This window comes from Megalobrama amblycephala, linkage group LG22 (assembly GCF_018812025.1).
Source record: "Megalobrama amblycephala isolate DHTTF-2021 linkage group LG22, ASM1881202v1, whole genome shotgun sequence".
In the NCBI taxonomy this organism is placed as follows: domain Eukaryota; kingdom Metazoa; phylum Chordata; class Actinopteri; order Cypriniformes; family Xenocyprididae; genus Megalobrama; species Megalobrama amblycephala.
The window spans coordinates 15706659-15718853 of NC_063065.1; the positions used below are offsets into that span (position 1 = coordinate 15706659).

Here is a 12195-nt window from a genome sequence, read left to right on the forward strand (position 1 = left end):
TAGATATGTCATTCTATGAGCTTGGCATATTGACTCATGCGGTGGGTAGTCATTGAACACAGGGGTTTTCTAACATTTAGACCACAAAAATGATGATCCACTGGCAAAGAACTCTAAACATATAAAGGTAGCTATATAATGAATGTTAACATTTTATTTTATTTTATAAAACCCACAATCCCAAAATTAAAAAGGCCTGATTTAGCTTTTATTCAAAGTAACATTTACAGCAATCCCAATCACTGTTCAAGGGCACTGTGGTGATATTTATGGATCGCCCCTTGTATAATTATAACTTTCGACCTTCCGGTTATCATTCACCATATCAGGGCATGTGGGTACACCTGCATAGGAAGCCTACTGGGATTTACACATTAACCAAAAATATAGACAGTATTTTTTTTAACACCACTTAGTGCATCACCTTCAAGGTTCATATTTATGAGGAACTGAGGAACACACTGATTTCTATAATTACACATGATTTAGAAAATGAAACGCACAGGAGGAGATTTTTTTTTTTGTAATTTACACTTTATGCTCATTTTTATTTATTATATTAATGTTTATTGTTTAATCTTTCATACTTTATATGATCGTGTTGTGATGTCTTAAAGGTGCCCTAGAATCAAAAATTGAATTTACCTTGGCATAGTTAAATAACACGAGTTCAGTACATGGAAAAGACATACAGTGAGTCTCAAACTCCATTGTTTCCTCCTTCTTATATAAATCTCATTTGTTTAAAAGACCTCAGAAGAACAGGCGAATCTCAACATAACACAGACTGTTACGTAACAGTCGGGGTGTACGCCCCCAATATTTGCATATGCCAGCCCATGATCGAGGCATTACACAAGGGCAGCCAGTATTAAAGTCTGGATGTGCACAGCAGAATCAACAGACTAGGTAAGCAAGCAAGGACAACAGTGAAAAATGGCAGATGGAGCAATAATAACTGACATGATATCATGATATTTTTAGTGATATTTGTAAATTGTCTTTCTAAATGTTTCGTTAGCATGTTGCTAATGTACTGTTAAATGTGGTTAAAGTTACCATCATTTCTTACTGTATTCACGGAGACAAGAGCCGTCGTCACCTTTAATTGACTTGTAGCATACAAACAATTATATTAGTTTTTAGCATGTTGTAATTTTCTTTAAAAAAAATCATGTAGATTTAGATTATCGGCCATTTATTGACCACATCATGAAAAAAAAATTATAGCCTAATGATAAAATTGTTTTCCTATAACTTCCCTTGTGTAACTGTAATGTGGTCAGACTGCGTTAGCCATTCTAAGGCCAGAGAGCAGCAGTCATTTCCATGGTAGTCACCATCCACGGCAGCATTAGTTCCACCGCAGGCTCTTTTTGTTGCTTTTCGGAAAAGAGATGGAGCGAAAAAAGAGGGTAGAGGGGGTAAAGTCTCCCTGATCCCCTTTTCCATATGCCGGGTAATCCAGAGGCCACTGTCAGCACAAATGTGGCTTTGATAGCTGGGAGAGGGTGCGACTGAACATGGTGCCCCTGAATGTGTTTATGGGTAAGCGAGTGTGTGGGTATGTGTTTGTGTGCTAGTGCGAATCTAGGGGGAAACATGTCAAAAGAAGCTGTATAGAAAGAAGGCCCCATTTGGGAAGTTCAGTTTGAATGTGTCTGGAAACTCGGCACTCTTGTTGGGCTGTGCAGTGTGTGCTTGGACTGACCAGACAGTATGTCGAAATAACATAATGAAAGCAAATGTGTTTCAGAAATGGTTATCTCAGGAAATGAGATTTGAGAATGTAGATGTAGTGATCAGACAGGTTCATGCCATTGTGTTGTTGCAGACTGCAGGTTCCTAATCTAAACAAAAGATTCATTCAGAATAAGTGTAAGCTCTTCCTCCGTCAAGTGTATTTTAAGTGTTTGATGACGTATCAATTGGAATCAGGTGTCAAAATACAACCAACACATGAAAACGATTGTTGTATCACCTAAGTTGGACTTAGATTGCTGATATTTGCACTTGTATTTGTCTTGGGTGTCCTTTCAGAACATTTTATTTTGTTATTATTAGTGGTGTTTGCAAAAACTAGCATCACTATTATTATTTCTGTCATGACAACTCTCTGAGGGTTTGGCATGGTCATGGATATGACAATGTTGATATGTTTGGTATTGGCGGAATAGATATGCTATGCTGCTGATGCAGAGCAAGTACCTACGGGACTTGCTACTGCCAATACATACACAGACACGCTGCTGTGAGCAAATAAAGGCACGTTCACACCAAGAACAATAAAGATAACAATAAAAATATAGTTTTAAAAATCGTTCTAAATATAAAGGATAAGCACTGTCCACACCACAACTATAACGATAACGATATAGAGAAATGTTAACGTTGGAATCACTTTCAGAACTATTTTTGTTTTCAGCTGTTCAACAATAAAACACTGACAGCCAATCAGGATACATTCTAATTTAAGCGCTCGCGCATTAAAAAGTTAATCGCCGAGGTCCAGAAAAAGCCAGCACTGTTTGACAAGTCAAACCCCATTTTCATGGATACCTTAAAGAAGATTTATATATGGAAAACAGTCAGTCATATACCCTTGGAATGAATGGTGAGAAGTATTAACGATGAGATCATTATGCCAGCCTAGCAAACAGTGTAACATAAAATTACCTCAGGTATCCAGCGCTAGTTTCGACAATATTGTCTTGCTTCCTTTGAAGTTGCAGTGAAAAAGACTAGGCGTTGTTTTTATTCCACTATATTGACTTTGTCAGGTAAATTCACTTTTAGATTAGATTGATTACACTAGCTATTCACTCGAATCTGCTGGTTAAAACAGTGTAAATGCAACAAGAACAGTAAAAACATGTTGTAGCCTACACACTTTGAAACCACAGCACGTGTACTTAAACAGGCCGTTATCGTTGTTGATGTGGACTCAAATATAGTTATCTTTATAATAGAGATGCACCGATTGCAATTTTCTTGGCCGATTCCGATTTTTTTGTTAGTGAGATCGGCCGATACAGATTTTTGACGATTCCGATTTTCTTTCTAAGAACTATAATTGACAACATATACAAACAAAAATCTACTTTTCTTCAATGCAAAGTTTTATTTTCATTAAAAAAACAAAACAAGTAAAAGTCAGTAATAAAATATAAACAGCTCAAATAAATGCAATAGAATAAAGAGAGCTATGAAACTAAGTTTTTTAAGTTAACTGGGTTTCTATTCAGGTAAGAAATACTACAGAAATTAAAGTAATCAAATGTAAAATGACACATTCAGTATTATTTTACATTGATTACCCTAATTTCTGTAGTCTTTATTGTAAATATTAATACAGATCAAATCTTACCATTAAAGTTATAAAACGTATTCAGTCAAGAGCAGAAAGTGATTTTCTTTGTCTTTTGTTCTTTGATTAACATGACAAACAGCAGCAGGAATATTGGACTGCTGTCCCTTTAAGAGTTTATGAACGGTGTTCAACAGACCCAATACTGTTACACACGACATGGGTTCACTTTCTTAGCTATTTAACGATTCAAAACTGACTGTGTTTATCTGTATACTCGCCAAGATTGCCTGTGCCGCTGGTTTTGACATACTTGTGTATGTATTTGACAGTTTAAGCGCAGGAAGGTGCTTATTTTGGTACTTGTGAGTCTGTTTGACTTCTATCTCTGTTTGAGACTGAGCGTGGCTTGTTCGCTTCACTAATATAGATCAGTGGTGCGCGCGCTTTCGGTGTGACCGCGAAACCTGCGGGAATGACTAAAATTATGCGCAGTAAGCACTATTTAACCGGAGCGAATGAGGCGAGAGAGAGAGAGAGAGAGAGAGAGAGAGAGAGAGAGAGAGAGAGAGAGAGAGAGAGAGAGAGAGAGAGAGAGAGAGAGAGGGAGGAGGCGCCCGCGCGGGTGTGTCACTTCACCTTAACATAGAAGAGAGCGGGAACGAGCATTTGACGTTATTGCGTGTGCCGCTGGTAACAAAAAAGATCGGCTCGGAATCGGTAAGAAGTGAGACTGATAAAATCGGCCGATTCCGATCCCTGGACGATCAATCGGTGCATCTCTACTTTATAATTATTGTTATTGGTGTGAACAGGCCTTAAGACATGCTGCTGCTGCTGTACAAAATAACATACATGATTTACCCTTAGCAAATCTATACAGGTGGAGCTAGGGGAGGTGGAGGATTTCTGAAAGTGTGCTGCAAATTCTACAGCAAAAGCTGACCAAGTATTTGAAGGCTGAGCAGCGAGCTTATTGGCTACTGATACAGCAGGAAACAAATATGTGTGTGCCCTATAGAGAACGATGTGATTGCATGCAGATTGAGTTAAGGACCTATCAGCCTGCGCCATCTAGAGTTTCATGACAGAACTTTGTATTGCTGGCTTTGGATTTGAACGAAGACCTAGCTCTATGTATAAAACTATGGTGTGTAATTGTCCTGCACCACAATTATGCTGCAGACGTGAGGGATGTCACAAATCATGCAACTAACTGAAAAGACCTTAGCTTCAAAAAAGGTGATTTTTAACAATCTTTTCAACACTGATGTAATGCATATTTTGAGTCATGAACAATGTGTTTAAACAAGTTTCAGTTATTAAATAACATTTCAAAGTGTTTTACTCTGCCACAATGATCAGTTGGGGACCTCTGGATGATGCATTTACTGTTATTTCCTTGTCAATTCATAATAAAAGAGCATGTTTGCAGTTGTGCCACCCTGGACAAAGGTTTTTCACTTATCTAAACAGCTTTAAAACTACTGAAATTTATAAAAATTTGTTTATATGAAAAGTTTCAAGCCTAAAATGATGCCATAGAATTTAGTTTTTAATTATTTTAAATAGGTTTATCTGTTCATTTGTACGGACAGTTGCACCACCTGACATTTTGTGGGTTTAAGACATACATAAAATAATATGCATTATTTACATGTACGAAAAATTAGTTCAAACTAAATAGGTTTTATAGAATAAAGTGATATATGTCATGAATTTACCAAATTATTTTAAAAGGAAATAATTCAATTGGACACAAAAATATGCAAGTCATTTTTTCAGAAAATTAAAAAAAAATGTGATTTTTTCATGACTGTAATGCTTCCGTATATGTGTTTCAGATCACCAGGACTGTCTGCACCAGGTTGTTCACGAGCGTCTGGGAGAGCTGTTGCGTGTGTTGAAATCTGTGATTTCTAAACACCACTCTCTGAATTCGGTGGAAATCCTCAGCGCAGCAGGGACCCTAATCGCAAAGGTCAAAGGTAAAGAGTTGTCTCACTCGCCTCCTTCGACTTTAATATTACACATTGTAGAAGAATGAGGGAGAAACACTCATTCACTTGATATCTTGTTCCTCAAACTCTCTCACACAGGCCTCCCACTCTGGATCACTCTAAATTATCTCATGTCACTAGTAACGATATACCCAAAATTGCCAGAGATGACTTTCCAGCAGGATTACCAGTCTATACAAAGCTCTGTGAGATGCATGCGGAAATCAAATCCCTCAAAAAGAGACATCTTTGTTCCTCAAGCTTCTCACAGGGCTGACATTGGAAAAGCAGAACAATGCATGTCTACAAGTGTGTTTGTGTGAGTGCACGTATGTGTGGGGGCAAACGCTTGCTCGCAGTACAATGTCCTTGTCAGAGTAGAGAAATCCTGTTTCACTCGGTTCCTCGGTGGGAGATTAGCATCTCCATGCATGGCGATGCTTCGCTTGGCTTGTGGACAAGAATCTCTGTATCTGCATAGCATCTAACAATCTTCTTTTTGTGAGTGTTTTGCTTGTGATGTCTTAGAAACCACTTAGTTTGATATTTTGTTATCTAAATCAATGACGTTTTAAGTGCTGCCCAAGTGTGCATATCGTTTTTAGGATATATGTGCATCGGTATTAATTTCATAGATCCACATTTTCTGATATGTAACTTGTAGTGTCAGTGATGTCAAGATTTTCAGTGCTGAAATGTCTGCTGGTTCTCGCTTGTTAACACAAACAGAAGCAGGGCTAAATGGTGGGTCTTGGTTTATTATGTGGTCACTTTACTTGCACTCTGCCTGCACTGTTATTGGGAACTGAAGCTAAATGCCTAGCTTTGTTTTGACAGTTGATCTCATAGCGGGCCATGTGATGTTTTTGTATAAACACATTTCCAAACCTTTTAGTTTCCTCTTTCTAAACAGTTATGTTGTTATGCATGCCTTTTGGTTTCCTCTTTCTGTGCAGCAATTCAGTTTTCTCTGTGTAATCAAATTTATTTATCTTAAATCTGGTTTGTTAGTCTTTAGTATGCGTAAAGTGTGATTTTAACATACATGCATTTCTGTGTATATGTATATAAACGCAAAATGTACTGACAGCGTCTGAAAAACTATCTAAACTAAAGTTTAGATACTTATGAATGTATAGGTAATATCAATATCAGAACATGAAATTCATAGATTTATTTAAATTTTATGAATTTAATTGGGATTTATTGTAATTGTAATAAATTAGATAAATTAATATATTATTAAAATTGTATAAAAAAATATTTTATAAATGAAATTATGGATTTAATTGATCAGAATCAGAAATATTCTATAAATAAAGATAAATGATACAAAAAATTAAGATAAAAAATAAATGTATTCTATAAATGTATTTATATATAAAAAGTAACTAAAAAATATTTAGATAAATAAATATTCGGCACTTTTCTCTGTGAGTCTCAATATATTTTTCTGCTAAAGTTTTTCCATAATTCACTGATAAATTTGTGAAAATGCTCTGGAAAATTCTGTTAGAGGATTCAAATAATCTCTATTGGATATACATTTGAGATGCTGTGAATATTGCATTTTGATATTGTATGTTTCAGTGTTTAAACATTTAAATATTAATGATTTCACCTTTCGATTTTCTAGCATTTGTTAATAATAGCAAGGTAAATCTGTGCAATTCCAGCTGCCACCACTAGAGGGGCAAAATGCTTCTTAAGTTGCCACCTCTTTCCAATCTCTCTCTCTCAGACACACACACACACACACACACACACACACACACTGAATCCTTTGTAATGTGACACTTGAATAATCAGTGTTCTAGCTCTGTGGCTCGGAGATTAGAATAAGAGAAAGTTGAATATCCGGATCGGGGAGCTCCAAGCATGATAAGAACTCCACTGTGGAGTTTGAACAGGGCTGAATCTCTCATGTTCGGCTCGGCACATGCGTCCGCTGCAGAAATGTGACACTGACTCTCCTGGCTGGGCCTCAGGATGAGATAGGGACCAGCAGGAGTTTAGGCAAACCTTCATAGAGGCTCTAGGGAGGACTGCGGTCCAGAATGTTATGTGAACATCGCAATATAAACTCCCCAAAAGCCGAATATCCTGATGGGAAGATATGTGCTGATGTTGACGAACCTTGTGCGACGTGTCCTTGATGATTTTAGTGCTCGGCGTACCGTCCTGTTCCGAGGAAATAAAAATAAGGCTTGTTTTCTTGAACGAGAGCCACAAGGAGGTTTTTGTACCTTCCTTTTTTCGTCCTGCATTGCTGTTATGCAAGAACTTTGAGGCTTTCTCATGCAACGTTCTTGCACGTATTGGGTTTCAAAAGTAATTGAAATTTCTCTGTGGTACGGCGTCTCTCATGGGCTGCCAACAAAAAGGGGGTGTGTTTGTTCCCATCAGTCCTGTGCCTCTTTACCTCTCATCACCTATATCCCTCAGGGACGCTCCAAACCCCCTTCATCTGATGGACGCGAGACCTTTTGACTAAGTGCTGCTCTCCAAATTCCCAGAGCTTATGGAGACGAATCCATCAAATTCTTCTTCACACCAAGCATTTTAACCACCTCTAATGTGAGGACGTGTCAGTGTCATCCTTATCTGAACAGATAAGTCTGGTATCTTCTGTGGGAAACATCCAAACTGGGTCTCCGGGGGCTCAGTGTTTGGTCTCATCCATGTTTTATCAGTTCCTCCCTCTAGATTTAGAGGTGAAATTGATTAGCAAGCCTCACTGGTGCCTGATTTCCCAGAGAGAAGGGGGAAAAACGCGAAAAAACAATGCCATTTTTGCTTGATGATGTAACTTCCACATTTGGATTGTGTGTGGACGGTGAGGGCTGCCATTGTGTTCTTGCGAGCTTCAGGATGTCCTGTTGGGGAGGGGTATGTGTAGGGACGAGGGGACGTGAGGACCAGACAGAACTTCGTAAACGGCGGTAGAAGGTGCTTCTGGTCCTCTTCAGAATCTAAAAACGTTTCGGGATATCTCAAAATGTCAAGAAGAGCAGCCTAACTGCTTTGTCCATTCAGACCAGGAGTGTCTTCAAGCAACGGTTGTTGGAGAATTTTGGTTGAAAGACCCTAAAAAGTTTCCTGGAAACCATTCGATCTTGTCTTTTCCTGGCGGTTTGGTGTGTGCTAACTGGATGGGAAGTGTAGTGGTCGGTAAGTGTTTGCTTTGAGTCTTCATTTGCTAGTCACGCTATGATTTTTGAGGGCTTTCAAGAGTTCTTAAAGCTTCTCTGTTCTCAGTTGAATGGCATCGGACAGCTGAACTAAGACTGTAATGGTTTACGGGTTAGTTAGTTGAGTTTAAACCAGTGGTGACCAGATAGAAAGGGAAATTTGGTATATAACAGGTGAAATCTGTTGGAATGGAGTACCTGGACATCCATTGACCTTCTTTCTCTTCACAAATCTTTGTTCTCCTCCTTTTTGGAGGGTGTGTTGGGGTGGATTTGGAATCGTGGGGGGAGGGTGTTGAAATAGGAATGGCGTCAGTGGTTTTGGCAAGGTCTGCCACTTGTTTATTTTCACAGTGTTTATTATTGGAGCTGATTGTAGCTTATTTACACTGCTGTTTAGTCCCTCCCTGTCTTTACCAGTCCAGTGTTTACCAGTGTTTAGACTCAGGAAACAAAGTTTTCTCTAGATTACAGACTGAGCCATAATTTTACTCCCAATCTTAGAGTACAATTTGACTTTTGCATCATGTATTTTTATGTAGGAGTGACTGGAACACTAAATCTGTTTAGCTAGTAGTTTATAATTGTTTAATATTAGTAATTCTGCTTAAATTATTATAGCAGCATCTTTGATACATAGTAAAAATAGCACAAAAAAAAAATATAGCTGTATATAATGTGATTTAAATGTAATATTAATGTATGCATATTCATTCATTTGTTTTAGTATCCATGTAATAAGCAAAACAATTAGTGTATTTTAATATTTTCATATCAAACCTTTTTTTTTCATTTTTGTCATCAAACAGGTGTGAACTTCAAGGAAGTGAATGAAGACAATAAGCAGACGCTCTTTTCCGAGATCTACACTTCCATAGATACATTGGCCTTCACGTTTGGCAATGTGTAAGTGCAGCACAGTTTCCTAATTATATGTTACTGTAAATTCATTGCTTTGTCATGAAACATTATCTGATTGGTAATTTAAAAAACATCTGCACAGAGGATAGTGACCTCCCTGAGTCAGCAAGCTGAATGTGTGTTCAGCTCATGTCTGTTTTATAAGATAACACCGACTCTGTGGTTTAGGTGTTACTTGTTATTTTTAACGTCAGGAGTGTGCATGATTGTGTGTGAGTCATTGGCTTTGTTCCTAAACCTAGTGAACTGAACTTCATCATTTTAAGGCATCTTAGACAAAAGCTATACTGTCTGTCTACCTCCTAAGATATCTTGTTTTAGAAAGATTCTAAGAAAGCATTGCATCGTTTGAATAGAAGGCAATGGCTGCATCCACATATGCATACTTCCCTACTATATAGTGGGCGAAAAGCAGTATGTGAAAAGAGTAGTATGTCCGAACTCACAGTATTCATAAAACAGTGGGCGAAGTGTACCCAGTTGATTACTTCCAGTGAGATTTTGAAGTGTGCATCCAATGGACACTTTACTATCCCATGAGGCCACCAGAGATGAATTGTGAAAGGCAGCGAAGTGACACTGACATGTCACGTGATAATAACAACATGACGAATGTAGTATTTATGGATTACATTCATGGTATGTAGAACATACTTTTTTTATCAGTTGTGAAGTAATTACTTATTCAAAAGAAATACCAGCTCGGAGAGTATGCAATTTCGGAAACAGGTTGATAAACAATGGATTATTATTGTACAGCATATTTTTGTGCAGTATGTATTTTTATGCTTAAAAAATGGTTAGTTCCTGTCCTTGATTTTGATTGGTCAATAGCTGTGTTTTATTCACCGATAAAACACGGCTATGAGCGCTTCACCCAACGGTTCTGTGTATCACTACACAACACCCTTAGTAACCACTCTTAGCAACGTAAACTGTATGTTCTCAAATGATATTGTTCATTGAAGCTTATTGCATTATGTAGAAGAGTGTTGTGAGAAAAAGAAAGTGAGCGAGTTTATTACCTGCATTCAGATTTTCCTTCAGGTCAGTCCTATGTTCATAATAAAAAATCTGTTTAAATGTCTGATGTATCATCCTGTCCTTTTAACATTTAAGGGGTTTTCCCGTGACTGACAGCGCTAGTCAAAGCATTTGTCAGTTGCGTCTTGTTCCGTGTTCACAACAATTCAGTCTTTTCAATATAAAAGTCTTCGTTACTGACTGACACACTCATAAAGACAGTCTTTGCCGCCATCTAATGCCGTGAAAATGTAACTTCTGTTGCTGTTCACAATCAGGGACTATTTTTTTCCAGCGGAAGGAAGCTTTTAGAAAAAGTTTACTTCATGAAAGTTGCATTGATACATATTTCTGGCTTTAATATTTGTATTTTATGGTAACCGTATTATAAAAGCAATAAGGTACTCGAGGCTGAAGGACTCGAGGCTGAAGGATACGGATGCTTTCTGTGCTTTAGAGGTGGGGGTCAGAGAGTGCAGAACTCAGTAAAGAAAAATAGAAACATGGTCTGTTTTGGAGAGTTTATTACCTGCATTCAGATTTTCCTTCAGGTCAGTCCTATGTTCCTAATAAAAAATCTGTTTAAATGTCTGATGTATCATCCTGTCCTTTTAACAGTTAAGGGGTTTTCCCATGACTGACAGCGCTAGTCAAAGCATTTGTCAGTTGCGTCTTGTTCCGTGTTCACAACAATTCAGTCTTTTCAATATAAAAGTCTTCGTTACTGACTGACACACTCATAAAGCCGTGAAAATGTAACTTCTGTTGCTGTTCACGGTCAGGTACTATTTTTTTCCGGCGGAAGGAAGCTTTTAGAAAAAGTTTACTTCATGAAAGTTGCATTGATACATATTTCTGGCTTTAATATTTGTATTTTATGGTAACCGTATTATAAAAGCAATAAGGTACTCGAGGCTAGTGCTATATCGTGAATAAGTCACGGCTAAAGGGGTTGCAGGTTTGCGTCATGCCTAACAACGTCCTTCAGGAGTGAATTATTCACGATACAGCACAGCCTCTCGTACCTTATTGCTTACTTAAAAGAGCATTACAGTGTTAGCTTAGCAACATGCTAACAACAAACTATTGGAATTAAGTCTCTTGTGCTATTTTTATTTATATAGTTTTTTGAGTTGCTACCTATTTAGACCACTCCAAATTGGTCACTTATGAGGTTTTGTGCTGGTTAGAATACTGTTGTCAAAAGTACAGACCGCGATACCAAGTTGGTACTGAAATTTTAAAAATGTGACGCTTTGAGCACTGTTGAGCTGATTCATAAACCCCTCTGATTGGCCATAGTGTTCACACACTCATCAGATATGTCTATGATTGGCTACAATGATCAACGCACAGGAGCTTTTGAAAGCACATGGAAGTGTTTGAATTTGAAAGTGTTTTGAAAGCGGCAGCGTTCGAAAGCAGGCGTATCTCAGTGGAGCAGTCGGCTGATAGACGCCTGCTTTCGAACGCTCCCATGTGTATCTGTGCAAGTGTTCGGTGAAGAGCGTCATTGATGTCTGTTTACAACATGTTTTTGAAGCGTTGATCATTGTAGCCAATCACAGACATATCTGATGAGCGTGTGAACACAATGGCCAATCAGAGGTGTTTACGAATCCGCTCAACAGCGCTCAAAGCACAGTCTCATTTCTAAAATTTCAGTACCGACTTGGTATCGCGGTCAGTACTTTTGACAACGCTACTGTCTAAAGGGGCTGTCCACACAGAATGCCTTTTTGCATTCCACTGC

General features: G+C 38.0%; 1 protein-coding gene across 8 annotated transcripts in view; it reads left to right on the top strand.

Moving 5' to 3' along the window:
- arhgap29a (Rho GTPase activating protein 29a) overlaps window positions 1-12195 on the top strand; it is a 56145-nt gene that overhangs the window by 28882 nt on the left and 15068 nt on the right. For 4 of the 8 annotated variants that reach the window (XM_048173959.1, XM_048173960.1, XM_048173961.1 and 1 more), the window contains 2 exons: window positions 5152-5295; window positions 9308-9404. In XM_048173959.1, the coding sequence (XP_048029916.1) occupies window positions 5152-5295; window positions 9308-9404 (241 nt within the window). Of the gene's footprint in view, window positions 1-3922; window positions 4028-4118; window positions 4550-5151; window positions 5296-5665; window positions 5809-8011; window positions 8479-9307; window positions 9405-12195 lie in introns of those variants that run through there. The other 4 variants (XM_048173965.1, XM_048173963.1, XM_048173967.1 and 1 more) reach the window with 4 other exon arrangements.